Source organism: Lemur catta, chromosome 1 (genome assembly GCF_020740605.2).
Source record: "Lemur catta isolate mLemCat1 chromosome 1, mLemCat1.pri, whole genome shotgun sequence".
Taxonomy (NCBI): Eukaryota; Metazoa; Chordata; class Mammalia; order Primates; family Lemuridae; genus Lemur; species Lemur catta.
The window spans coordinates 23,777,013-23,804,396 of record NC_059128.1 but is presented as its reverse complement, the minus strand read 5'-3'; the positions used below and the strand labels follow the sequence as shown (position 1 = coordinate 23,804,396).

The following is a 27,384-nucleotide window of genomic DNA, read 5'->3' as shown; positions in this document are numbered from 1 at the left end:
GTCAGCATCACCTAACTGGCAAGACTGTCCTGGGGAGCAAAGGAAACTGTGCATGGGAAGCACCTGACCTACACCAGGTGCCCAGTAAAGGGTGGCTATTTTTATAGGAATTTCTCCCACGTGGCCGAACAATGCAGGTCCAGGCACGAAACACAAGAACAGTTTGAGAAAGAAGTGCTTTGAAATAAACCCCAAACCAGAAGTTCTTTTGGCACTTTACTTGAAGTGAATTGGATTCTGTTTGGATTAAGGGAGAACAGACTTATTATCCTCTAAGAAGGGTGCATCCGATTCAGACAGATGCCAAATCCATTCAAAACTCTGATTTTGTAAGAACTCCAGGAGTGGAAGTCAGACCCTTGCAGACTCAGGTTTTCAGCTTTTATCAGATGCAATTCACTTCACTGGTCAGACCAGGTTTCAGTGGTTCTCAAGCCCAGCTACATATTAGCATCACCTGGGGAGCTTTTCTAAACCATGGGTACCAGGCCCCATACACCAATTTTGTAAGAATCTCTAGAGGTTGATGGTTGATGCCGGTATCAATAATTTTAAGAGCTCCTGGGTGATCCTAAGGTTAGATCCGCTGGACCAGAAACTCTCCAAGCTGCCTCCCCAGTATCCCTGGTGCTCACAACCATGGATAATTCAGAGTAGACATTTGGTATATGTTTGTTGAATAATTGAATGAAGATTCTGACTTACCTTTTTTGCTGTTTCCATGTTCATAATTTATGAGGTAAAAGAAGAAAAGAAAAAGACTTGAAGCCTAAGTAAAAATTATAAGCAGTGCTGTCCTACAGAAATTTCTGCCATGATGGAAATGTTCTATCATCTGTGCTGTTCTTTACAGCAGCCGCGAGCTATATGTGACCCTTAAGTACTGGAAATATGGCTAGTGTGACTGAGAAGCTGAACTTTTAATTCTATTTCATGTTAATTAAATTCAAATTTAAATAGCCACATACGACTTCTGGCCACCATACTGGACAGCACAGCACAGCATGTCTACCTGGTATAAACACATCTATACTTGCATGCCTTCGTGCCCTTCTCTTACTAATAGCACCTCATTTACCTTTAGGGCACTCCCTTACCTTTATGGCACCACCTTGCCGCACCACGTGCAGTCTTGGTGGGACAGCTAGTGGAAGAAGCTGCCCCGCCCTCCTCCAGCCAAGGAGTGGGCCCAGGAGCCAACCAAGCTAACTCAACTAGACTCTTCTCTCTGGGAATCTGACTCCAGCTTCAGTGTCACAAGAATAGAAGATGAGTCAGAGCAGATTAATAAACATGTGGATGCCCTGAGACAATGTGTATTCATTTCCAGACCATTGGTCCAGAGTATGCCGACAATAACCGTGATATATGATGTGCACTACACATCATTATCATCATCCCTGTCATCATCAGAGTCACTTGTACCCAGCAACTCTTGCTGTGCCAGCTCCGGCACTAGGTATATAATTTGCCTAGCTTCTCTCGTGCATTCCTTCATCTGTAAAATGGGAGTCATACTCCCTAACTTCTTCCAGAGTTTCTGTGAAGAGAGCAAAAGAGATAATGATGATAAAAGCTTTAAGCCAAATAAGGAGTTCCCCATGTGTCTGTTAGAGGAGTTGTTCCCAGGGCATGGGTGTCGGGAGTCATGGGAGGGTTTGATGAGGGACCCAGGATCCAGGCCCAGTTCACACGCTGTGCCATGCCAGGCAAGACCCTTGTCCTCTTTGGGCTTTTGGCGAAAAGGAGACAGGGTTAGACACCGTTTTCTAATCTACTTGCATGCCCCCTTTCCTGACACATATCCCTTCCCACTTCTATGCAATGATGCCAGAAAATTCTCTAGCCTAGATCATGCTGGCCTTGTACCCAACTCACTTCCTCTTTCCCCAACTCCCCTCCTGACCAGGAAGTCGCCTTGGGTATGCACTCCCACAGCTTCCTGTTAACTAGCCCTCTGGCAGAGCACTTTATGGGAGTCATGTTTAAATGTCTCCTCCACTAACAGACCATCAGCCCCACGAGGCAAAGACCACGTCCCTTTTGCTCACTGCTACATCCCCCAGTGCCTGGTGCAGAGCCAGACACAGAGAACACGCTCAGTAAGTACTTACTGTTTGAATGTTTCAATGAATACCCCAAATCTACTTTGTTATTTGTCATTTCAGGAAATCTGCAGTATTAGTTATCTAATGCTGCATAACAAATCACCCCAAAACTTGCTAGCTTAAAACAACAATGGTCATTTGTTATTTCTCAATTTCTGTAGGAGAGGAATTCAGACAGGGCACAGCAAGGCTGGCTTTTCTCTGCTCCACGTCTGGAACCCCAACTCTACGACTCAAAAACTGGCAGCTGGAATGATGTGAAGTCTCAGTTTACCACCCACCTTGTGCTTCATTCTGGCTGTTGGCTGGGAGCGTAGCAGCAGATGTCAGCCAGACACCTTCATGTGGCCTCACCCTATGGCTTGGGCTCCCTCACAATATGGTGGCTGTTTTCTTCTGAGAAACAGAGAGAAAGCTGTCTCCTTTGCATGACCTACTCATAACATTCACATAGCATCACTTCTACCACATTCTGTTCATTAGAAATGAATCACTAAGTCTCATAAGATTCCATCTTTTGGAAGGAGTGGTCAAGAACCTGCAAGCATATTTTAAAACCACCACAACCACTTGGCTAACACGGGAGACAAAGTATAGGGTGAAAACTAACTGTCTGAAGAAGGAAGACTTCAGTTCAAATTCTAGTTCTGCCACTTACCAGCTGTGTGAACTTGGGGAAGCTACTTACTCTCTGAGACTTGGTTTCCTCATTAATGCAAAAGAAGGTGACAGTTGTTGGTCCCTAGTGACTTTTACATGCTTGGAGTCTTCTTGCCTCAGTGAGCGTAAGAGGATCCCGGCAACTAACTTCCCTGGAGCCCTGTGATCTCCCATCACTGACCACCCTTGGCTTCTGACCCTGCAGGCAGTAAGAGATTGCTACTGGAGCCCAGGGGACCCAGAAATTTCAGACACTAGGGACAACTTTAAAGAACAGATGGGTAACCACTGAGGACCTGGGTTTCTCTAAGGCCTTCTCCAGCCCAGCCCTGGGCTAGAAACCTCAGCTTGTCAACAAATGCAGTGACCCCAGACCTAAAAAAGTCTGTCAGCTTGGGCCCAGGAATCTGCATTTTCGCCCGAGAGACTGTCATTCATGTTAACTACCAGTAGGGGAGAGGGGAAGAGTCTTAAAGACACATTTGGCTGTTGATTTTTAGTAAAGTTCTTCGCTTCTGCTCGGCGGTGGTGGCTTTTTCCGAGTGTTATAGCTCTGTGGAACGGGGGAGGGGGAGGGGGCGTTCAGTCTCAAAAGTCCAGGGGCCACACACGACAATCTGCTATACTTTCCTAAATCGCCCCATCCACCGCTTCCCATTCCCCTGTCGCGGTCCCACGACCCTGGGGAGCTGCATCTCTCCCTGCCGGCCTTAGGGGACCGCGGCGTCCAAAGCCAGGTCCAGGGAGGTGGACTGAGAGCGAACTCTGAGCACCCTACTCCCACCGGTGCAGGTGACGGGATCGAATAGGGTGACTTTTAACTCTTTTGTTTCCAGAGATAGTTACCTCCAACCCCTAGATGTCCTCCCTTAAGGAACGTGCGCTCCAGGAGGGACACTGCGCTCACCCAAAGCGACCACCTCTGCTGATAGATGGGGAAACTGAGGCCTACAGAGAGAAGCGATTTGTTGAACGTTCCACGCACAACAGTCACTGAATCTGTGTTCCAGGCCGGCGCTCGCGCGTCCACACGCTGAGCGCGGCCGCGAGGTACCCGCTTTAGGAAATTCCCGGCCGCAGAAGTTCCTATCGCGCCCGGAATCCCCGTGGACTTTGCGCTCTGTTTGACACACTGTAAAGTCCCTCCGCAGGTCCGCACCGCCTTCGCGGCGCCCTGAGAGCGAGGTGAGAAGAGAGCGACGCCCACCCGCATCCCTGAGATGACCTGGGGCAGAGGGATGGCTGCGGGAGGCGGAGGACCGGGCGGGAAGGCGCTGGCCCTTTAAGGGGGGGACGGAGCGCATGCGCGGCGCGGGCCGGAGTCGAGCCTGGTGGGCGGCGGGCGGGCAGGGGACGCGATCGGCGACAGCTGGACCCTGGCGCGGCGTGGGCAGCGGCGGCGGCACCAGCTTCGCCGAGCCGCGGAACCGCGATCTGGTCGTGGGCTCCGCGTTTGCAGGCTGCTCCCGGGGGGCCAGCGCAGCCGGTGCTCGCCCCGGCTTTGTCACTCGCCTCCAGCTACATCCGCGGGCCGTGGCTGCTCGAGCCTCGGAGCTTGCGGTCCCCGCCCCGCGGTCCTTCCTCCGCCCCTTAACCGGGGCAGCGGGAGCCCGAGCGAACAGCCACCGAGCATCCTTCCCCCGCCCCGGCCGCGCCACCGCCCATGCTGCAGCCGGTCCGGGACAGCGACCCCGCGGCCGGAGCCCGCCGCTCGGTGACCTCAGCCTGGGCCCTGCGCGCCGCCCGAGCCGGTCCCGCTGAACCCTGGGCCCTGGCGCGGGACCCGTGCCCCGCGATGGCTCGGCTGGCGCAGCGCGGCGCCAGGTGCCCGCCGTCTGCCCGCTGAGACGCGCCCGGCTGGGGACCGGCTGGGCCTTGGCACTCCCAGCCTTCGCCTCCCTGCCGCGCCCTTTCCCCTTCTGGGGGAGCCGCTGCCGTTTCCCAGGGGCGAAGGGACAGGGGGCCCAGACAAAGCCCACTTTGTGCAGGGAGTTGGCCGCGGGCGTGGAATGTGCGCGTCGACGCGCGCCCCCTCCCCGCGCCCCGCCAGCTGCGAGTCTTGGCTCCCGGACTTGTCTCGCTGCGTCGGGGAAATCGCCCCCCAGCGCCACTCTCCCGCCGAGGGGTGCCGGTTCTGAGCTCCCGGCCGGGAGTCGCCTTGGTCCCCCTTGGGGCGCGCGCAGGTGTGAGCGTGCAGGGGTTTTGTAGAGGAATTTGTTCTCTCCAAAACTGGGACCCGGGGCGCCCAGTGGGCACCTGTGCCTTGAGCCTTTCTTTCCGCAGCCGCAGGTCTGAGCTGTCCGGCCTCAGTTTCCCTCCGATTTTTCTCCTGCTTGCCAGCCCAGGCTGCTGCCCGGCATTGTTCTTGTTGTCAAATGGGGGTGTTTTGTGAAGACTGCCAAGTTGGAGTGTGTTCTCTTTACCCCATTTTTCAAACAGAACAAGGCCTCTAATGCTGACCTCGGACAACCCTCTCGGCCCCTACTTCACGTCGTTGCACTGATTTTTTTTTTCTCATTGAGTAGTATTTTATTGTACAGGAGCCACGCCCTGGTTTCTTAAAGGCTCCTTGCTCTCTGGCCATGTGTTATCTCTGCAGCTGGTGTGCGGGAGGCCTCCTGTGAGCCACCTGTTTTTCCCGCCTCCTGAGACATCCTCCCACCTGCCTCAAGAATTTAGGGATGCCAGGGGGGAAGAAGGTGATCGGAGGTGGCGGCAGTGGTGCTGCCCCCGCTGCCGCCGCCGCCCCCTCTGGGGTCAGGCGTTTGGAGACCAGCGAAGGGGCCTCAGCCCAGAGAGAGGAGGATCCAGAGGAGGAAGGGGAAGAGGACCTTCGCGACGGAGGCATCCCCTTCTTTGTCAACCGGGGTGGGCTGCCTGTGGATGAGGCCACCTGGGAAAGGATGTGGAAACACGTGGCCAAGATCCACCCCGATGGAGAGAAGGTGGCGCAACGGATCCGTGGGGCCACGGACCTGCCCAAGGTGAGGAGTGGGGTGGGGAGGGCTGTAGCACAGTCTAGGATATTAGTGACCTTAGGACTGAGAGAGCAAAGCCACCCTCTCCTCTTGTGGGGTAGGGGACCCTTGGCAGAGTAAGATTTAAAGAATGCAGACAGGTCTGTCTTGTCCAGAAGAACTTTTTCTCCGCTGCCAGTCTGTGAGGGGGGTTCACAGGCCTGTCTCTGGGAGGCGTTCCCCCATGTCTTTTAAAATGCTCATGTTTTGTGGGAGGGGACAGCGAATGAACTAACACTAGGATAGCTTGACATGTCATTTGCTGGATGACGCTTGCTAAGCCAGAGAACTGTGAACAGACAGATAATGAATGACTAAGGAAATAAGGGCTTCATATGTTGAGAAAATATTTTCATGCATTATGCCATCGAATTCTCCCATCAGTCTTATAAAGTAAGTGTAATTTGTATCCCCGTTTTACAGATGAAAACGCCAAAAACTCAAGTAGGAACTCAAGGTCCCACAGCCAGTAAGTGGCAGGGCTGGGACTCAACCCCAGGTCCTCTGCTCTGTTGGACACTAGATTCGGAGACATGAGAAGAGATCCTATGGAGAGGGGTCAAATGAACTAATTTTTCAGTGTTTGCTGGAACTCTTCCAGGAGGGCTGTCCTTCAAGTTGTGTTGCCAAGGAAGGCGGAGCCTGTGTCTCATTCATCTTTGTCTTCCCAAGGTCTCCTGTGTGCCTGGCACAGAACAGGCACTTAATGTATGTGTTCACGAATGAAAGCGTATTTGAGACTTTCTGTACTGTACAGTGCTATATGGAAATACATGCCTGGTATTTTTTTAAAAAACATTGTGGTTCAGACTAAGGAAGCACTCTCCTAAATGCAGAGGTCTGAATCCCCCAAACAGAGCCCTCTAGACAGAGGTCGGAGCCCAGTGCCTAGTCCTGTCTGCTCAGGTGGGAATGAGGGGTATAGGGAGAATGGCGGTTAGTGTGAATTAGATGTGGGAACAAGTGGCCTGTTCTGTTTTGTTTTTACCACGTTATTGGTAGAGCCATCAGAGAAATGTCTTCTGGGGTGGGGTATGGTGGCTTACACCTATAATCCCAGCACTTTGGGAGGCTGAGGTGGGAGGATCGCATGAGGCTAGGAGTTTGAGACCAACCTGGGCAACATAGTCAGACCCCATCTCTATCAAAAGTTTAAAAAAATGAGCTGGGCAAGGTGGTACTTGACTGTATTTCTAGCTGGTCTGGAGGCTGAGACAGGAGAATAAGCAGCTGCTCAATATTTCCAGGGAAAATAAAATGTAGATTGATTTTGAATGGCTGCATAATTGTCCTCTGTGCTGACTTACCTTACTGATTTATTTAGCTGCTCTCCTATGGTTGGACATTGTTTCCACTATTTTATTCTTTTTTTTTTTTTTTCAAACAGAGTCTTGCTCAGTTGCCCCAAGTAGAGTGCAATGGGGTCTTTATAGCTCACAGCAACCTCAAACTCCTGGGCTCAAGCAATCCTCCTGCCTCAGCCTCCCAAGTAGCTAGGACTACAAGCAGGTGCCACCATGCCCAGCTAATTTTTCTGTTTTTAGTAGAGATGGGGTCTCACTGTTGTTCCTCAGGCTGGTCTCAAACTCCTGAGCTCAAGAGATCCTCCCACCTTGGCCTCCCAGAGGGCTAGGATTACAAGCATGAGCCACCACGCCTAGCCCATTATTTTATTCTTAAAATGAATACTGTGGTGAACATTCTAAAACATATATTTTGGGATTCATCTCTGATATTTCCTTTAATATAAACTCCTGGAAGAGAAAGTACTGCATCAAAGGATATGGACATTGGTAAGGATCCTCTGCCTATGTATATGACTTTAGGCAAACCCCTTTGACCTATTTGAGCCCCAATATTCTCATCAGTAAAATGAGATGGGTTGATGGGAAGATTAAATGAGAGACTGTGTGTTAAAACAGTGGACAAGGGGTAAAGCCCCAAACCAGTACTGGTTATTGGATGTTCATTACCTTTTCTCATGTCCTTCATCGAGAGGGGAGACTAGATTTCACTCAGAACATTTGAGCCTATGAGGCCAGAGTCACACGCTGCTCCCACATGAGCAAGTTGGCGTTGAGCAGACAGCTCTCCTGCCATCTTGCTTGTGTCTAAATCAGGCCATAGGAGAGTGTGAATGGTTCCCTGCCAAACTGTCACCACTCATAGGGACTAAAAAAAACCAATGAGCTTATTAGTGACTGGTCTGTATTATCATCTTGCCATTGCCAATCGTTATGCATAGGAGAGACACCAATGAAGGAAGGAAGCTATTTTCTGAGGGGGAGGGGGGGTGTCATGACTGACAGGTGGAAGGAATTTTGTGAGTGGTTTGGAAAAATTTGAAACTTCCCCTCAAACCACGGGAAAAGTGTCTCAGATAGAGGAACCGCATGAGTCTGCATGAGGTTCCTTCTCTCCCGGGGTGCAGAGTACCAGAAGCCCTTAGAGTCTGGGAGTGTGGCGGAGCCCAGGAGGCTTTGGAGAGGAGCAGCGGAGGTTGGGTGCTGATTGCCAGCAGGCCACCGCACGCACCCGTCCTGGGGGGCCCTGCCACTAGAGCTGGCACACAGGCATTCCCCACAGAGGTTACACCGCAGAGATCCCAGGAAGGGTTTTATTGGGACTGTACCATGTTTTAAAAAACCACTTGAGCCAAAATTTAAAATTGGGAGCTTTTCCCATAACGACCCAGATTTTTGGCATCTTTTCAGAAAATGAGAATTTGGGAACAAAGAATCTGCAGTCCCGTGTGGCGCTGTCAGCTGGGGCTGAGGAGTGGTTCCCCTGTCCCTACCTTCTCAGCCCACCTTCTCTGTTTATGTTACCTGCCTGGCCCCTGCAGGGAGTTGAGTTTGGGACCCCTACCAGGTAGTGTCATAAAAGGAGAACACTCTGGAGTCTCATCCACCAGGCTCAGATCCTAGCTCTCTCATGACTGCTTTCCTTGGGAAGGGAGTAAGGTGTGCAACCTCTTTGTGCCTCAGTTTCCTTAACTGTAAAATGGGGATAAGAGCAGTGCCCACTTCAGGGGAAGTTGAAAGGAATTAATGATGTAAAGCAGTGGTCCCCAACCTTTTTGGCACCAGAGACCAGTTTCATGGAAGACAATTTTTTCACAGACCCAGGGTGGAGGGTGGTTTCTGGATGGTTCAAGCACAATACGTTTATTGTGCACTTTATTTCTATTATTATTACATTGTAATAGGTAATGAAATAATTATATTCACCATAATACAGAATCAGTGGGAGCCCTGAGCTTGTTTTCCTGCAGCTAGATGGTCCCATCTGGGAGTGATGGGAGACAGTGACACCCCAGGTACGTTGCTTATGTCCAGTCTACTCTGTAATCTTGCTTTGGTTGCTGTCACTGCAGAAAACCCTGCTTCGCAAAGATAAAATGTTGGAAATGGAAGCAGGTTTTTCAGTGCTTTTGTGGCAATCTCAGGATATTCTGCCTTGACTTTAATCCAGAATGTATGGAGATTTGAAGTTGTCTCAAAAATACTTTTAAGGCCACTGTCATTTGCGATCTCAAACAGTTGATCCTCTTCTAGCACGGACAAAGTCGATTCACCTGGCTTATTCACAAATGGGTCACAGATCCATTCCTTCCCAGTTCCAGGGGTATTTTGTGGTTGGGAAGTAATGCTCAAACTCTTTTGAAAGCTGAGATAGATGATCATGCACCAGCTGGGAGAAAGAAGGCCCTGGCTCAGTCTCTTCCAAATCTCTGCTAATGTTTGAAACATGTCAAAAATCCCAGTATTCACTTGTTACCACTGTAATTCCAGTTTGGCCTTGAATGCAGCAGCCACTGTATCTCCCGACTTGAACACGGTTGTCGTTCTCCTCTGAAGTGACAGATTGAGTTCGTTCAGCAGGTTGCATATGTCACACAAGTAAGCAAGTTTTGCGACCCATTCTGTGTCATTGAAATGTGCTGCCAGTGGTGACTGTTTTTCTGAAAGAAATGTCTGGAGCGGCTCTTGTAACTCAGAAACTCTGCACAGTGATCTGCCTTTAGAAAGCCGTCTCACCCCTGTGTATAAGAGAAGCTGTGTGTGCTCTGCGTCCGTCTCCTCACAGAGCTGTGCGAACAGACGTGAGTTAAGGGCATAGACTTTAATGTGGTTAATAATTTTAATCACATCCTGTAAAATGTTTAGTTCAGATGACATTTTCCGGCTAGCCAGCATTTTTCTGTGGATGACACAGTGCGTAGACTCACATTCAGAAGTGACCTCCTTGACCCAAGTAGTGAAACCAGAAAGCCATCCACTCATGGCAGCCATTCTGTCTGTGTATACACTGATACAAAATGACCAATTCAGTTTTCCTGACATTTAATCATTCAAAGACTTGAAGAGCTCTGCAGCTGTGGTGCTGGCAAGAAAAGTGCATGTAACATATCCTCATGCACATCATCCTGAAAAATATATCACACAAAAACAAGCATGTCACCTTGTTGTCAACATCAGTAGACTCGTCTACCTGGATTGTGTACCACAGTAGCTCATTAATCCTCTCTAACAATTGTGCCTCAATATCCTCTGCTATCAGCCAGGCTCGGTGGCTCACACCTATAATTCTAGCACTCTGGGAGGCTGAGACAGGAGGATTGCTTGAGGTCAGGAGTTAGAGACCAGCCTGAGCAAGAGTGAGAGTCTGTCTCTACTAAAACTAGAAAAAAAAATTAGCTAGGTTACTAAAACTAGAAAAAAAAAATTAGCTAGGTTACTAAAACTAGAAAAAAGTTAGCGGGGGTGTGATAGTGCATGCCTGTAGTCCCAGCTACTCAGGAGGCTGAGGCAGGAGGACAGCTTGGGCCCAGAAGTTTGAGGTTGCCATGAGCTAAGCTGACACCACGGCACTCTAGCCCAGGCAACAGAGTGAGACTCTTTCTCAAAAAAAGAAAAAAATCCTCTGCTGTTTCATCAATTCATCTAGTTACGGTGCTAGCTGAAAGAGGAACACGTGCCACCTTTTGAACTGCAGCCTCTCCTAAAAGTTCAAAGCAAATGTCCTTAGCAGTAGGCAGGATCAACTCTTCAACAATGGTAAAGGGCTTCTTAGCTTTAGCAGTGCAGTTAGCCACTAAGAATGGTGCTCTCAGTGCAGACACATTTGATGAAGTGGTGGCCTTCAATAATTGCTTCTGTTCCTCATGTTCACATTTTTTTCCTTTGCAAAACTCCAGAGGCTTGTCTTTTAATGCAGGGTGCTTGGTCTTCATGTGGTGAAGCAGTTTTGAAGGTTTCATGTCTTCATTGGATAGCCGGTCACCACATATTATACAATATGGACTTGGAGAATGTGAATCACCTGTTGCAATGAACCCATGATTTAAGCAGGACCTTTGATATTTTCTTTTAAATGCAGCTTTCAATTTGTTGGCAGTCTTGGAGCCTTCTGCTGTCTCATCATCGGGTCTTTCCCCCTTTCCAAAGAAGCTCTCCGGCAACATTTGTTTTTTACTCATTTTTGCTAGGGTTAGCTCGTGGGCTTATAAAACTGTGACTGAGACAAGTGTGCATTGTGGGAAAGAGGCGTGGATGGAAGCGGTAAATGAAATAATGGGAGGGCCACCACAGACTAAAATAAGTGTCGGATTCTGACTTAAAGCCTGCCACCAGATGCTGCTTGTCACTTGCTGCTCACTGATAGGGTTTTGATATGAGTCTGCAAGCAAGCGATTTATTATGGTGTCTGTGCAGCCAAACCTGTCTGCTAATTATAATCTGTATTTGCAGCCACTCCCCAGCGCTAGGATCACCTCCTTAGCTCCACCTCAGATCATCAGGCATTAGATTCTCAGAAGGAGCGCGCAACCTAAATTCCTTGCATGCACAGTTTACAGTAGGGTTCATGCTCCTATGAGAATCTAAAGCTGCTGTTGATCTGACAGGAGGCGGAGCTCAGGTAGTGGTGTGAGGGATGCAAAGCGGCTGTAAATACAGATGAAGCTTCCACTGGTTGCCCCCCACTCACCTCCTGCTGCAGGGCCTGGTTCCTAACAGACCACAGACCCATACTGGTCCCCACCTGGGGCTTGGGGACCGAAGATGTAAAACATGTGATGCTTCATCAGGTGAGCCTCTGCTGCGTACCCAGTAATGGAGCAAGGAGTGAGCGTGAAGCCAGACACCCCACGAGTGCTTTGGAGAAGCCACCTTTCCAAGGGTGATGCCAGTATGTTATAGGGCAGCAGTTTCTAAAAGGATCTCAAATCCAGCAACAGTTTATAGTCCTTGATAAGAGTCTCTCCTTGATGTTTTAAGCTGCCATCACTATTAAAAGTTTAGTGACGGCCGGGTGAGGTGGCTCACGCCTGTAATCCTAGCACTCTGGGAGGCTGAGGCGGGAGGATCGCTCGCGAGGTCAGGAGTTCAAGACCAGCCTGAGCAAGAGCGAGACCCCGTCTCTAGTAAAAATAGAGAGAAATTATCTGGACAAATAAAAATATATATAGAAAAAATTAGCCGGGCATGGTGTCACATGCCTGTAGTCCCAGCCACTTGGGAGGCTGAGGCAGGAGGATTGCTTGAGCCCTGGAGTTTGAGGTTGCTGTGAGCTAGGCTGACGCCACAGCACTCTAGCCCAGGCAACAGAGCGAGACTCTGTCTCAAAAAAAAAAAAGTTCCATGGCCACTGACCCCAGTCCCAGTAGCCGAGGGTCTTCTAACCGTGGCTCTGGCCACTGAGCCCCTGCAAGGGGGAGTGTGGACATCTCCAAAAGGGTAACATTGCCGGGATGAGCAACGTGCTGACGGCTGTCTTTGGCACACACTGACAGCAATGCCCTGAACAGGAATTGAGCCTTTGCTGTGTGCCAGATCGTGTTCTGAGGCCCCAGCCTGCAGCATCCCATTCCCACTGAGGGTGCTTCTGTGTTGGTGCCCATGTTACAAATGAGGAATCTGAAGCACAGAGGAGGTAAGGAGCTTCCATAAAGTCACCAGACTGTAAAGGGCAGAGCTAGATTTTGCTGGTGATGGTCTAGTTCTAGAGTCGGCCCCATTGCTGGAGGCCGTACTATTTCAGCCCCACCGTCCAGCCGCAGGCTCTCCCAGCTGCCCCCAGGCCACCTCATGGTGTGCGACTCTAGGGGATGTCTCAGTAGGGCTCAAGACTGTGCGGGCTTCTGGAGCAAGGGGAGCCCTTGGCCTTGGCTGTGGAGGAGGAGCTGTCCCTGAGAGCTGGGTAGCTGATACCACTCTCCCCCACTGTACCCCTCCTAATGCCACCCCCAACAGTGAGGAAGTATTTCCTGGCTCCTGTTTTGGAGGTGGAGGAGAGGGGGTCAAATCCAGGTGACCAGTCCTCAAGTGGGCCTGGGCATTTGGATGCACAGGATCTTTCTTGCTTGTGTTTGAGCGAATGAGTCTATGCTGGTAATGAACATTCAGAAAAAAAGTGTAGTCGCCGTCTGCAGTAGGATGACATGAGTCAAGGAACGGTCTCGGTGATGGTGGCCTCCAAGGCCCTGCTTGTAAATTCCAGGCCCTTTTGGACTCTTCTTGTCACAAAGCAGCCTGTTCCTGGGTCCTCTGTCTGGATGGCAGGTGCTGATCCTCTTGCGGGCACTGCCTGGCCCCGGCCCGGGCCTGGCTCTGGGTGAGCTTAGGCGAATGGTTCTTGGACTGCAGCTCCCTCCCTGTTTGGAGCATCTCATGGGAGGGTGTTCTTACAGCCTTTACCTGAAGCTCCAGTGACAAGTGGGGATGCCTGGCTGAGACTGCCACCTGAGGTCAGGTGACTGGACGTGGATGTGCCTCGCTGTTTATACAAATTGCTAAGTAATTCCTATAATTCCTCTCCCACTCCCCACCTGCATGCCCTTGACATAGGGGAGGCCAGGCCAGGGCCTGGAGCCCACGTGGCACCGGCAGGAAGAAGAGGAGCCTCCACCCTGGGGCTTTTATCCTGCTGGCGACTGTAAGTGGCGGTGCCAGTCTAGGGAGGGGAGTGATGTGAAAGAGGAACCAGCTTCCTCCAGAGGTGTCAGCTGCTCAGGGGTAGCCCAGACAGACAGGAAGGAGAGGACGGCAGAGAGGGAGCGGGAGGAAGTTCATGCAAAGCTGTCACTGTGGACCAGGGCCCTTCCCTCATGTGTCTCCGCCCTAGAGCAAGTGGGTGCCATCAGCAGCACCCAGACGCGAGAGTACAGTGATAACTGGTGTGTCACTTCCCTCCTTGTCAGAGCCCCAGTGCTGCAGCCACGTGATGTACAAGGCTGTCCCCTGTGGGTGCCTTGTCCCTGGAAGGAAGTCCGTTCGGAAGCCCCAGAGGTCCCTAGTTGATGTATCTCGTGGCTTCCTCCACCTCACTGACATGTTGGAGCCAAACTGCCAGGATTTGGGTTCCCCTGGCTGGAGACGGGTCCCACACCTGCGGGGTAGCCTCTGTCCTGGAGACTGCATGGTGGCTGAGGGACAGCCTCGGGGGCTGCTCCTGACCCGAGCCCCAGCAGCCTGGCAGCCTCTGCCTGGCAGTCCCAGGCATCGAGAGGCGCCTGCCCGACTCGTGCTGTCCTCCCCGTTTCTGGGCTGGGCACTGGAAAGGGCATCTTGGTGAGGAGGACTGCCGGGTTACACCTGTACCGCGTAGGTGTGGAGCTGGCGGGAAAGGGGGGTGTCGAAGGAGAACCTGGGGCCCCTGTGCCTCTGTGGAACCCCTCCAAAGCAGCTGGGCCCTAGCAAATAGAGCCCCAGCAAGACCTGTTCCAAAATATGTCTCTCTGCTCTGCCTGCTACCCCGACTTACTCCTTGACAGTTCAGGTTAGAGCTCTGCAAGGTCCCGTATGTGCCAGTGATACTGGGTGGGTGACTCCTCCTGCCGAGGATACGTAGACCCCTCCTGGGACCACGCCCCCAGCCCAGGGCACCACCCTGAGAACACGGGACACCAGGTAAACCAGTTTTGATCTAGCACTTCAGCAAGAGTGAACGTCAAACCCAGAGGAACTTAACCCCAGTAGTAGCATTCCTCATAAGCTTTGAAGTTAATGACTATTTAAAATTCAAAACAGTTGGTGAATCAACCTATGTTTTTCTAAAATTATTAAAGATGTAAAACATTGGAATCATCAACATAAGCTCCAAATTAGAAGTGCCAGGAGGAAAGGAATGGCTGGAATGGGGTCCTGGCAGAAGTCCCCGGAAGGAGGGGGTGACAAGGGAAGAGGCTCAGCACAGAGGGACGGTTGCCCCTCCCCAGGGAGGGGCTCCTCTGGGGACTATTCCTGGGTGTCTGATGGGCTGGCAGCTCCAGGGTGGCCTCCTCTAGTGACAGAGCTCTTTCTCTGTCTTTCTCTGTCCCCAGATTCCCATACCGAGTGTGCCTACGTTCCAGCCGTCTACGCCTGTCCCTGAACGCCTGGAAGCCGTGCAGCGCTACATCAGGGAGCTGCAGTATCCTCTCTGGTCCAGGGTCATGGCCACCTTCTGGCTGGTGTGACAGGTCCAAAAGCCAAGTGGGGCTTGTTTCCAGACAGAGCTGGACAGGTGTCAGCAGAGCCACCTCATTCCCCAGCTCCAGGGGTATCATTCACATGGCAGCTCTGTGCTCCCTGCAGCTGTGGAACACGGCCTATGTGCCCCCCAGTATCGGAGGACTTCTGTCCAGCGAGTGCTGGGCCCACTCCATCCTCCCACCCCGTGATGGGGCAAAGAGAGGGAGAGGTGTCCTGGCGACTTCTGGTGGGGTGGCCAAGCCAAGAGCTCCTCTGTCTCCATCCAGCCCTAGCAGAGAGAGGAAGGGGGAACGGGCTTGGGCTGTTAAAAGACTGGGTTTAAAAGTAGGGCAAATGGAGGAGAAAAATGATTTTTGTGCTTCAGGAGATAACTTCCACATCTTGGAAATTTCTCCTGATTCTTCTCCTTTTTCTTCCCCGGCAGGAGGCTGGTTGCCCAGCGTGGAAAGAGCTGGGCTCCCCTGAGTCCAGATTCCCCCGTGTCCCTGCTCTGGGCCCCTCCAGCCCCTGCACCCTGTCCCTGGGTTCTCCTCCCCATCCTTCCAGCTACAGATGAGGTCAGAGGTAGGAGGGACCTCATCAGGCATGGGTCCTGGCTAGGCGAAAGGCCAGGCTGATGACTGAAAAGTGGGTCCAGCCCCTCCGTTTGCCAGCAGGACAATTGTGGCCCAGCGAGGGGAGGTGGCTGGCTCAGGAGCACCCAGCAATTAGAGGCCACATTGAACCCCCGCCCCCGGCCTTCTCCTCACAGTCCATGTTGCTTCTCAGCTGGTTGGAAAATGATGTGCTACAGAGAGATGTTCCCAGCCACGGCCTCTTCCCAGCCTGGCTGGGCTGGCTGCCTGCTCCACGTCCCCCATCCTGGGAAGGGAGGCCAGGGGGAAGAGGGGTGATGCCAAGGAAGAAGAGGGAGAAGGACAGAGAAGGAGCCTTCTCTCCCTGCCAGGAGACATGGGTCTTTAGCACCCTCCAAGGTGTCTTGCAGGAGCTACTTTTGGGGTCCTAACACACTGCCTACTGGGAGTGCTGGGTGCCCAAGGTCTGGGAGGTGGCCAGGGAGAGAGGGACAACCTCCTCCCGACCAAGCCAGGAAGCCCTTAACTGGCGCCTGCAGGTACAATCACACAGGGACACAGTTCTTTGAAATTAAGAAGAGCAGACCTCTGACAGGGTGAGTATGGGGTGGCCAGTCCTCTGCCCAGGCTGGGTTGGAGCCTCTTGGGGAGCCTCTGGTGTGCCTTGGGTGGAAGCTTATGGGGCCGGCAGGGACTCTCCGAGGGAAGCCTGACATGGGGCAGGTACCACCCTGGGGACAGGTACCACCTGGGGTGTCACATGGAGGGAAATCTGGCTAAGAGGAACAGCCCGGGCTACCTTGATGAAAAGGAAACCCTGACATCCATGCTAAGCTAGCAAGACTGGGGAGAGCGCCCCAGTTTGCCTTGGTGAGGAGAGAGGGTGGTCCCAGGTAGACTGGCTGAACCTCAGATCATCGTCTTTATGGAGAAGCAGGCAGAGCAGGAGAGAGCCCTTTCCCTTCCCTCTGTTCCTGCAGCCACCTGTGCACTCCCCCTCGCAGGGGACCTGCCCTGTCACCCTGTTTGCCTTACTGGACTCTTTTCTGGTCATTTAGCAGAAGGCCCAGTGTCTGAGCAGGGACCCCACTGCAATGTTGCATCTCTCACTTCCTAGCCCACCTCCCTGAGTGTAGACCCCTGGCTAGATTCGCTGGCTCTAGAAAGTTTCTGCCCATGAAGCCCCGTGGGCAGAGCAGAGTGAGAAATGAATGCCTGGAGCCTGGGGCCTCAGCCCAAAGACGCCCCCAGGCTTAAGACCCCCAACCCCAGGTTTTAAAAATTAATGTGTTTGACATCTTGCCCCACACATAATCTATGTTTGCTTTCTTGTGAAAAAGTCTTTAAATGGCTTATTAGCAAAATTACTTAATTATTCCTTCCTCAAGGCCCTGGGTGGAGTCCAACCTCGCTAACTCCAGTGCGCTTGTCCCGCGGCCACTGTGTGCTGGGGGCCCACTCCAGCCTCCTGTGGCAGGAAGGAGTCCGGCCCCTTCCAGCCAAAGCCAGTGGCCGGCCTGAATCCCCCGGCGGGCCGCATTTGGTAGGAGGGAGGAACCAGCCCTCAGGAGCAGCCCATCTTAAAATGGCCTGAATTGCAAGTTCAGGAGCAGGCTGGGGAGTCACCCGACAGCTATCCCCTGAGATCCCACGGTGGCCCTGCAGCTGCGTGGGAAGGAGGTCCACAGTCAATTAACAAGCTCTTCCCAGAAGTCATGGTGGGGTCAGGGGTGTCCACAGAGCCATTCCAGAAGGGAAGAGGTCAACACTGAAGTTCCCACCTTCCCCCACTGCCCTCACAGAAGGCCCCAGCCCAGTGGCTGTCAAGGTCCCCCCTCCACGCCCCCCTCCTGTGCTCCCCTCCCCCAGAGGGCTGTGGATCAGGAGCCAGGCAGGGAGGAAGTGAGGGGGAGAGGCCTCCTTCCTGTCACCAGTGGCTGCCTCTTCCCCACCCCACAGGGGGGGCTGGGGGTGGGGGTGGGGTGCTGAGTCTGAGCTGAGAGCAGCTGGGGGTGGCGAGGGGCCTCTGTCCTAGCATGTCAGGTCCACCCTGCCCCCTCCTCCCCACACTCTCCCACCGGAAGCGGCTGGAGGTGCTGTCCTCACAGTTCTGCCTCCCCCTTTCCCACAGGCTGATGGACCTAGCCAAGGAAATGACCAAAGAGGCTCTGCCAATCAAATGCCTGGAAGCCGTGATCCTGGGAATGTATCCTTCCTCCCCTGGGAGGCCTGGGCTGGGGGCCGGGCCAGCCGCCAGCCCCTCTGGGCCTCAGCCTCCTGCTTGCAAGGAGAGGGCTGAAGGAGTTCCGGGGCTCCCAGCTCTCCCTATGCAGTTGTCTGCCTGGCCTCAAGGTAGGGGAGCCCCCAAGATAGAGGAGGCCCCCCAAGGTGGGGGAGCCCCCCAAGGTGGAGGAGGTGAGGGGCCCAGTACCCCATGCCTCAGTTGCCACTTTACCGGGCTTGCCGGGCAGCTCCTTTTTGAATCACATGGACATAATGACCCTGTTCTCTGAACCCCGAATTGGGGCACACAGTCTTACAAAGGCTGTTGTACCATTTCCAGGAACCAAACACTGGCAGACACAGTTGCAATGCCCAGATGTTGGCATTTCCAGGACATGTTGATTTGTGGAGATGACCAACGGGATCTTTAAAGCAGAACTGCCTGAAAAAAGCACAAACAGGGTTTCCTGGTTACTCCCACCCGAAGGGCAGAAGTGGGGCCTGTAGCTGGGTCTCCAGGGTGGCCGGGGGACAGATGAGCCCCCAGGAGAGGCTGCCCTCCCCTGGTCCCTGGACCACAGCAGGGGCAGAGGAGGCAAATGCTCACAGCCAGGTCTCTGTTGTAAGTGGTCAGTGCCCGAGCACTGCCTTTTCTTTGTTTTTGAGGTGTTGTGTTATAAACAATATAATGAATTCCCATGTGCCCATTACTTAGCTTCACCAACTCAAGGCCAGTCCTGTTTCATCTCTTCCTATGCCTCCCATCTCCCCTACCAGCTTTTAAACATTCTCCTGCCCCCCCTGGGGCAGGCAGCACCTGGCTCAGGACCAGAGGAGCACAGATTGGGGAAGGGCCAGGAGGGTGAAGGGGGAGGGGGTCGTGTCAGAACAAGGAGTCCATGCAGGGGCCACCTGGTGGCTTGTGGGCAGGAAGAAAACAGGAGCAACCCCCGTGTAGGTGAGGGGCTCTTCCCTAGCATCCCCACAGCAGTGACAGCACGTACAGTGGGCCCTGTACTGCAGTTGTTCCCGTGTCTTGTCCCCATTGCACTCAGCCTCCGCAGGGCAGGGTGGTGCATTTCTCATCTCTGCGTCCCTGATGACTCACAAGGAATCGGGCTCAGTAAGCCTCGTGGAATGAGTTTAGCACTGCAGGGAACATGGCATGGTGTCTGACAGCACAGACTTTGGGATTAGACCAACCTGAACTTGAATCCTGGCTCAGCCACTTACTCACTGTGTGCCCTCCCCCCCCCGTAAGTTCCTTAGCATCTGAGCCTTGGAGTCCTGCTCTGCCAAGGGGGATAATGGCAGTGCCTGTTGCACTGAGTTCTCAGGACAGTGGAGTGAGCCAGTGCATGTAAGAACTGTGGTCTCCAAACCCCTGGTACTGGTCTGTGGCCTGTTAGAAACCAGGCCGCACAGCAGGAGGTGAGCAGCAGTGAGCAAGCCAAGCTTCCTCTGTATTTACAGCTGCTCCCCATCACTCGCATCACTGCATAAGCTCCACCTCCTGTCAGATCAGCTGGGACCTTAGATTCTCATAGGAGTGAACCCTACTGTAAACTGCGCATGTGCAGGATCCAGGTTACCCTCTCTTTATGAGAATCTAATGCCTGATGATCTGAGGTGGAGCTGAGGCGGTGATGCTAGAGCTGGAAAGTGGCTGCAAATACAGATTGTCATTAGCAGAAAGGTTGACTGCATAATAAATGTAATGTGCTCGAATCATCCCAAAACCATCCCTCTTCACCCCCAGGATCCTTGGAAAAATTGTCTTCCATGAAACCGGTCTCTGGTGCCAGAAAGGTTGGGGACCACTGTTAAGACATTTAGCGTCTGTACGTGGCATGACTCCATGCGTTATCCATCTCCAACTGTCGCAACAAGAGTTTCACTGAGTAAATGTTATGTGCCTGGCTCTGTGCTGGGCCCTGGAGAAAGCAAAGAACAGGACAGATAAGATCCCTGTCCTCAAGATGCCTACATTCTAGTGGGGGAGACTAAATAGGGAAACCCAGAAGTAGGTGAAATGTGAGTTATGCAGAATGTCGTGGAGGAAACAGGGCAGCAGACTTACTTTGGAGACGGAGGCCAGCGAGGACACCCAGCCCTGAGGGAAGAGCGGGTGCAGGGTGCCAGGGGAAGCCAGGTGGCTGGGGAGGTCGGCAGGTGGGGCAGTGGTCTGAGGCTGGAGGGTCGTGGTGGGAGAAGAGGCTGAGCAGAATCGTGTGCATCTGTGAGGACATGTACGTGTGAGGGAGGAAGAAAACGTGAGGATGTGTCCAAGGGTATGGAAGGCTCAGTGTGTGCGCGACCGCGGAGGAGGGGCTGGAGGGAGGGACGCAGGTGAAGGGGCCAGGGCCTTAGGTTTGGTGATTCTGTGACCTTGTGAGCCCTGCTTGGCGACAGAGCAGCAGCCACGAGTCACTCAGAGCCTAGTAGAGGCTCCGTTTTCTGAGCACCTGCTGTATACCAGGGCGATGCCAGATGGCCCGAATGCGCAAGTGAATGGGGTGGGGTGTCGCTGCAGGGGTCCGCCCTGTCCCATCCTGGGCGCCAGCCCCATGCCTCTGCTGGCGCTTTCCTTAGCTGGGGGCCCGGCCAGTTACCTCACCAACAGCATGCCCACCCTGGAACGCTTCCCCATCAGCTTCAAGACCTACTTCTCAGGGAACTACTTCCGCCACATCGTGCTGGGGGTGAACTTCGGCGGCCGCTACGGCGCGCTGGGCATGAGCCGGCGCGAGGACCTGATGTACAAGCCGCCGGCCTTCCGCTCGCTCAGCGACCTCGTGCTGGACTACGAGGCCGCCTACGGCCGCTGCTGGCACGTGCTCAAGAAGGTGAAGCTGGGCCAGAGCGTGTCGCACGACCCGCACAGCGTGGAGCAGATCGAGTGGAAGCACTCGGTGCTGGACGTGGAGAGGCTGGGCCGCGACGACTTCCGCAAGGAGCTGGAGCGCCACGCCCGCGACATGCGGCTCAAGGTCGGGTCCATGCGGCTCCCAGGGCTGGTGGGGGCCCTCTGCTCCGGGCCTGTGTCCCACCCGGCAGAGGTGGAGTGAGGAGGAAGGGTCGGGCCCCGCTCAAAGGTCCCAAATGTTGGTGGTCCCCTCAGGTGGGCAGACGAGTGCCCACGGGCCGGGTGAACTGGGTTTGGACACACAGAGACAGGCAGGTGGGGGGACTTGGAAGTCAGGTCTGCTGGTGGGAAATCGTGGCCTGTCTGGAGGGAATGGCGGGTGGCTGGCTGGCAGCCTGCAGACTCTGGAGCCCCCGGCCACCTGCGTCTGACAGGGGACTAGGAAGAGGTTAGAAAAAATAGGAAAGTGAGACCTTGGGGAAGACAGTGAGGGTGGTAGTTTCTTCTCTCTCTTTCCTGTCTACAGATGGGTAGAAGTCTGGGGCGGGAGGTGGTGTACCCAGAACAGTTGGGCTGGGCTGTTGAGGCAGAATTCTGACCTCTCCCTGGGTCCCCCTGCATGGTGGGGAGTCCTCCCCTGGGGAGAGGGCCGGGACCCCCTGGGTGTTCCCTCCCTTTGCTCAGTCACTGCTAGGCTGTGACCCTGCCCCTCCAGGCAGTCTGGTGCCCCAGCCACTAACCTCTGCACTCTCCGCTCAGTATTTCTCCTGACAGCCTGGGAGGCCAGCGGGCGGTAGGTGGCAGCTCCACTTCCAGGGCAGGAAGCCCAGTGTCTGGCTCTCAGGCAGTGAGAAGCAGGTCTGGCTGGAGCTCAGCCTCCTGATGGGGAATCTGGGATTGTCTCAAGTGCCTGCAGGTATCCAGGCAGGGGTTTGCAAGAGGTAGGGCTGCCCTAGCCCTGCCTTCCCCCAGGGAAGAAGTGGGCTGCAGCGGCCCTGCGTTGGAGAGGGGCTGCTCTCTGCTCCTCCTGAGCTGGTCCTCCCCACCTAGCTCCGGGTCGCCCAGCACCCTGGCTTTTGCTGCTCAGAATATTACTGTGTCTTCAAGGCGGTGGGTTGGATCTAGAGTTGGAGCCAACTCGAGTGTTAGCCTGGTCTTTAGCACCATAATTCCTTACCTGTTCAGTGCTAAGGACTCCCCGTGTTATTTGCCCCCCTCCAGCACTCCCGTGGTGCACCCCGTGTTTTGAAAACTCAAGTCAAGCTGACTGTGCCACATAAAGGATGATTCATTTGTTCTTCTCATTTTTTTCCTATTCAGAGCTGCAGCTACCAGTCTGACTTCTGATTGGTTGGAGATAACCAGTGTCCCCTTGGGGTTGGTGGGATCCGAGGCCAAAGCTCACCATGGGCCACTTCCCCAGCTGGCACGTTTACCTGGTGTGGGTAAATGGGCTTTTTCTTGAGGGGTCTGTACGGCACTGTCACAGCTCAGTGACGCCCCCACTTCCACACTCCTTTCAGGGTCCAGCAGGGATTGGGCAGCCCTACTGAGGAACCCCTGGCCCAGCACTTTAGTGCCTGGGACGTAGGTTTGGAAAGACCCAGAGACAGGGCAGAATGTTGCCTGAGGTTTTCTGGGTCTTGCCCATGGCAGCCTCTGGGGCAGCCCTGGAGTGATGCTGTTGCTGCCTCCTCTCCACCTAGATTGGCAAAGGGACAGGTCCACCCTCTCCCACCAAGGACCGGAAGAAGGATGTTTCCTCCCCGCAGCGGGGCCAGTCCAGCCCCCACCGCAGGAACAGTCGCAGCGAAAGACGGTGAGACACAGGATGGTGCCTGGGTGGGTCTGAGGAAGACCCTTTCTTCCTCATCTTCTGGGTCTCTCTTTTTCTGTACCCATCTCTTCTCCCTCCCACCCTTCCCTCTTCTTTGCTCCCACCCAAGGGAGATGATTTGGGACGGCAGGTTTGTGCGTTTATGCTTGTACATCTCCCACAGCAAGACAGTCCCATATCCTGGAGAAAACAGCCCTCAGCTGGCCCACTGGGTGCCGGACCAACGGGGTCCACACGGCAGGTCCGAAGCATGTGGCAGCGTGGGTTATGTAGGAGGGAGGGCGGAAGGGGCTCCTGCGAGGCAGTGAATTCCCCCGGCAGTGTCGTCGGGGAAGGTTCGAATATTAGGTGGCAGCTGGGTAGATGGCTTTGGGGTAGATGGCTTTGAACATAACTTTTGCCCCCAAGAGTCTGTGATTTTTGTCTATATCTTGATGGCAAAAACAAGCTGTTAAAATACCAGGCCGCCGCCTCTGATTTCATCTCCTACATATCAGTCTGACTTTTGCTTTAAATATTATTGTCATTTAGGAGCCACCGCTCTGGTATGAATTAAGGGGTGTCAAACAGGCCTCTGGCACCAAAATATCCACCCATCATCATTGCCTTTGATCTAGGAGGCTTTTGTAGGCAACAGATTCCCCTTGGAGAGATTTATGCTTTAAGCTGTTACCTGCAGCCTGCAGCCGGGTCAGCCAACCTGCAAGGGAGGGCAGGAGCCTGTGAGAGCCAGGGGCCACGTTCAGGAGCACAGGCAGGCCAGGGGTTCCAGAAACACTGTCAAACGCACTCCACTGCTGCATTGCAGGGCCAGTGGAGAATGCAGGGGGAAGCCGCAGGGGTTAGGGGGACAGCCACTGCCTCCTCCCTCCACCGTCTCTCTGAGGCTCACTCACTGTCCCTCTGCTCTGCTCTCTTCCTCCCCACAGGCCCTCGGGTGAGAAGAAGCCTTCAGAGCCCAAAGCCATGCCAGACCTCAACGGGTACCAGATCCGGGTGTGAGGCGGGTGCCAGCAGCCCGGGCCTCACCTGCCCCCGGGGGCCAGGATGCACCTGCCGGAACCAGCTTCGCTGGCAGGGCAGAGAGGCTGGTGACGGGGCAGGGCGAGCGGCCGCAGGGAGAGTGTGTTCCAGCTCAGCCCCCCGAGCTGCTCCCCGTCCCGCCGAGCTGAGCTCCCTAACTTTGGGCCGAGAGGCAGTTAGCATTTTATTTGGAGTTTTAACTCTACAACGGAAGATTAAGATATTTGGGGGAAATGTAAAACAAATGAATCTGCTGAGGGCCCGAAGGCCGGTGTGTAGAGATCAGTGTGCCACAGGTCTGGGTGAGGAGGGGTTGCTGGTCCTGCCGGTGCCCCTGCCTCTGGTGTCTCTCTGTGGTTTGGGTGCATCCTGTCTGTGGGAAATGTCCCAGCCTTTCCAGGCCTGGGGTGCGGGGTGGAGGATGGAGATGTTTCTATCTGCCCTGGCAGAATCTTGACCCAGGGAAAGGGAAGCTGGGTAGGAATCGTCCTGAGAAAGGTCTACGTGGCCCATAAATCAGGACTTGGCACGGGCCATGTATGCCCCCAGGGCAGGAGCCCGTGGCCTCAGAGAGGCGTCAGGCCCTGTGGCCACCACGGGCAGTGCTGTTTGGGCTGATGCTGCCTGCTGGCGCGGCCCCATGCTGGGGGTGCACTACAGGAGGGCACAGGGGAGCACCCCTGGGCACAGTTCCCAGGCCCCTGATGGGTCTGCCTGCCCAGTCCCAGCTCTGCCTGTTGCTGGAGCCCAGGGGCTCCCTGTGGAGGGTCTGGGATTTGCGGAGGGCCCAGAGTTGTGCTGGGGTCACCATGTCTGTGGGCATTGCATAGGTCTGGGTGTCAGCCATGGGGCCATGGCCGGGACAGGGTGATGGTCTGGAATACTCGGGCTTGGGTCTTCCCCTGGCAGTGCCAGGAGTGGGTTCTGCTGGGGAAATCAAGACCAGACCAGGGTATATATGTGTGCCCTAGGCCTGCTCCCCTCCTTGAATCACTCATTTTAGCTTGGAGGTTGCAGTGACAGGCCTGTCGCTGCTCATGGCAGTTCTTCAGAGCCTGAGCAGCTGGGGTCCCCCGCAGCCCGCCATCGGCATGAGAGACCTGGTGGGGAAGTGAGAGGATGTGGAGAGAGGTTGGCAGGGCTGGGAGGTGTAGGCAGGGCAAGGGTGTGGCGTGACCACTGAGGAGGGACAGAGCCCGAGAACTGTGGACTGTAAGTGAGAAAGGGATGTGGGAGGGAGTTTAGGGTCAGGCTTCCTTGAGGGGTGGGGATTTCCCTACGGAGGACTAGTTGGTAATGTCAGGAAGCTGGAGGGAGGGTTCAGGTTGTGGAAGGGCAGATGGATGAGATGCCCATTAAGGGTTTTCTGAGACAGAGGCTGAGTTGGCCAGAGCAGCTCTCGGTAGGGCTGCAGAGGGGCCGGGGGCCTGCATAAGGGAAGACCAGAACTAGGCTGTGAACTCAGATGTCCACAGGGCCAGCCGGTGATGAAAAGGACGACTGCAGGGCTGGGTGGGGACTGTGGCCAACTAAGGAGGACAAACCCCGTTAAAGGGCTGCTGCTGCTCAGCTGTTCTCACGGTGCCAGCCCTGTGTTACCAGATGGTCTGACAGTTCAGAGGCCAGAATTCTGAATTTTTCTGTAAAATCTGATTTTTAAATGTTGGTGACCAGTTCAAAAAATTTAAAACCCCATTACAGGGGAAAGAGAATGCCGGTTTGCAGTATCTGAAGTAGAGAGAGCTTGTGCTAGGGAGAAGTCCACTGAGATGCTCTGGGATGTGCGAAAGCTCTGAGTCTCCCAGAGCCAGGCTGGGCCAGGAGAGGGTCCTTGCAGCTGAGGAGGAGGAGAAATGCCACTTCGGCTCCTCCCTGAGTCTTCACTCTCCCTGCACACCACAGACAAACTCAACAGACGCCCTTTGCAGTTGCTGGGTCACCCGTGGGGTGGAGTGGATCAGAGACAGGTAGTTCCGGACCTGCCAGGGAGGCAGACGGTGCCTTCCAAGCAGAGGAGGAGGAAGGGAGGGAGGAGCCAGGGATGCCTTTGCAGATGAGAGTGCCCGGCAGGGAAGGCGCCAGAGGCTGGCAGCTCTTCCAACCAGCAGCTCTTGGCCCAGAGCCAGACCCAGCAGGGCAGCCGGTCAGTCCCTTGCCTCACCAGTTCCTCGTAGGGTTGGTGTAACGTCCCCTGGGCTACACCCCAGCCAGACCTGTCCGAGGGGTATGGGGACCCTTGACTCGCCATCCTGCCACAGCTTCCCGGGAGGGGGATGGTGTGGTCCCCATGTTCCCACACGGGCTCACCTTGGGAGGTGTGAGGCTGAAACAAAGTCCCTTCTGGGTCCTGATGTGGCCACTCATCAGCAGGGGCATGGCCTTGGCTGCCTCTGGGCAATTCCCAGGAATGACAGGGTGAGGGGAAGAGATGTGACAGGGAGCTGCTCCTGATTTCAGAGTCCTAGAAAGAGGCTCTAACCCACAGGCTCCTTCCCCGGAGCCCTCCAGGGCGAAGGAAGCAGAGTGAGGCCCTAACCCCGCTTGCTGTGTGCGAGGGAGAGGGCCGGCCCCCGGTGGACAACCCCGAGCACTCACCCTTCCTGAGCTGAGCCCTCGGGCCTGTGGTCACACCACAGGACATAGTGGTGCTTTTTAATTTATTTTTAACTGTTTTTCATATGTAGCAACCCCTCCTCCCCTCCTGGGCGTGTTTACACAGGCTCTGCTCCCCGGGGCTGGCCTGGCTGCAAGGTTTCTGGGGAGGCAGAGAGGCAGGGACTTTGGGGCCTTAGTCACCATCCATGGTATCACCTCATCTCACGTCCTGTGAGGGACAGGGGCTTGGCTGATGGGACCCCAGCGCCCCCTGGCTCAGGACTGCCTTCCAGCTCCTCTGCCCCTGGGCGTGGGGGCTGCTGGCTGAGGGACCAAGGTGAGGTCAGAGAAGGCTGCCTGGGGAAGTGGGCCAGGCTGGGGGGTGATTGCAGGGTCTCCCGAAAGCCTGGCTCCTTGTGCTCAGTCCCAGGGATAGAGCGGGGGAGCTGGGCTTGGAGAGCCTTCCTGTGCACCTAACTCACTGCCAGGCCTCCCCCCACGGCCTCCCCGCATTCTCGTGTCCCCTCACTCACCGTGCCAGCCAGCCCAGCCTGGCTTGGGTGCGGCCAAGTCAGGGGAAGCAGCAGCCCCGGGATGTGATGGTAAAGCCTGGGGCCGGGGTTTTGAGGAGCAAAAAGAGCCAAGAAGTAACCATGTCTCATTTCCAGCCCTTTCTGTCATCTCACGCCCCCACCCCTTCCAGCTTGGCCCTGACTTCTGGCTCTGGGAGTCGGTGGCATTCTGGCTGGTGGAGCGCCCAGAAGCCTGTGTGCGTGTGTGCACCTGGTTCTCCTGCCTGGAATAATTTCTGGCTTGGCCCACCGTCTGCACTGTGTCCTTGGCCGCACTCGGGTACAGGGACATGTGCGCTGGGCCCAATGTGCTGGTTGTGTGAAGGGCAGGAAACAGCCTGCTGAGGAGTGGGAGGCGGGGAGCGTCCCTCCTTCCAGCCTCCCCAGGCCAGGCAGGGCTGCTGTGGTGCTAGCCGCAAGTCCGTCAGTGTT

General features: G+C 54.6%; 1 protein-coding gene and 1 long non-coding RNA gene across 2 annotated transcripts; both read left to right on the top strand.

Annotated features, from left to right (window-relative positions):
• The first annotated feature begins 4,079 nt into the window (after positions 1–4,079).
• On the top strand, positions 4,080–23,960 carry VASH1 (vasohibin 1). Its single transcript, XM_045563221.1, has 7 exons — positions 4,080–5,752; positions 15,111–15,199; positions 16,376–16,432; positions 17,968–18,042; positions 20,668–21,049; positions 22,632–22,744; positions 23,692–23,960. Exons 1-7 carry the CDS (start codon positions 5,450–5,452, stop codon positions 23,762–23,764), a joined length of 1,092 nt encoding a protein of 363 aa, XP_045419177.1. The 5' UTR covers positions 4,080–5,449; the 3' UTR covers positions 23,765–23,960.
• LOC123646373 lies at positions 18,050–18,788 on the top strand. Its single transcript, XR_006737885.1, has 2 exons — positions 18,050–18,188; positions 18,400–18,788. It is a non-coding gene; the product is annotated as an uncharacterized LOC123646373 (long non-coding RNA).
• Positions 23,961–27,384: the final 3,424 nt, after the last annotated feature.

Coding starts and splice junctions, on each gene's coding strand:
- VASH1 (XM_045563221.1), top strand. CDS start 5,450: ATGCCAGGGGGGAAGAAGGTGATCGGAGGTGGCGGCAGTGGTGCTGCC. Junction 16,433..17,967: donor AAGAGCAGACCTCTGACAGG/GTGAGTATGGGG, acceptor CCTTTCCCACAG/GCTGATGGACCTAGCCAAGG. Junction 22,745..23,691: donor AACAGTCGCAGCGAAAGACG/GTGAGACACAGG, acceptor TCCTCCCCACAG/GCCCTCGGGTGAGAAGAAGC.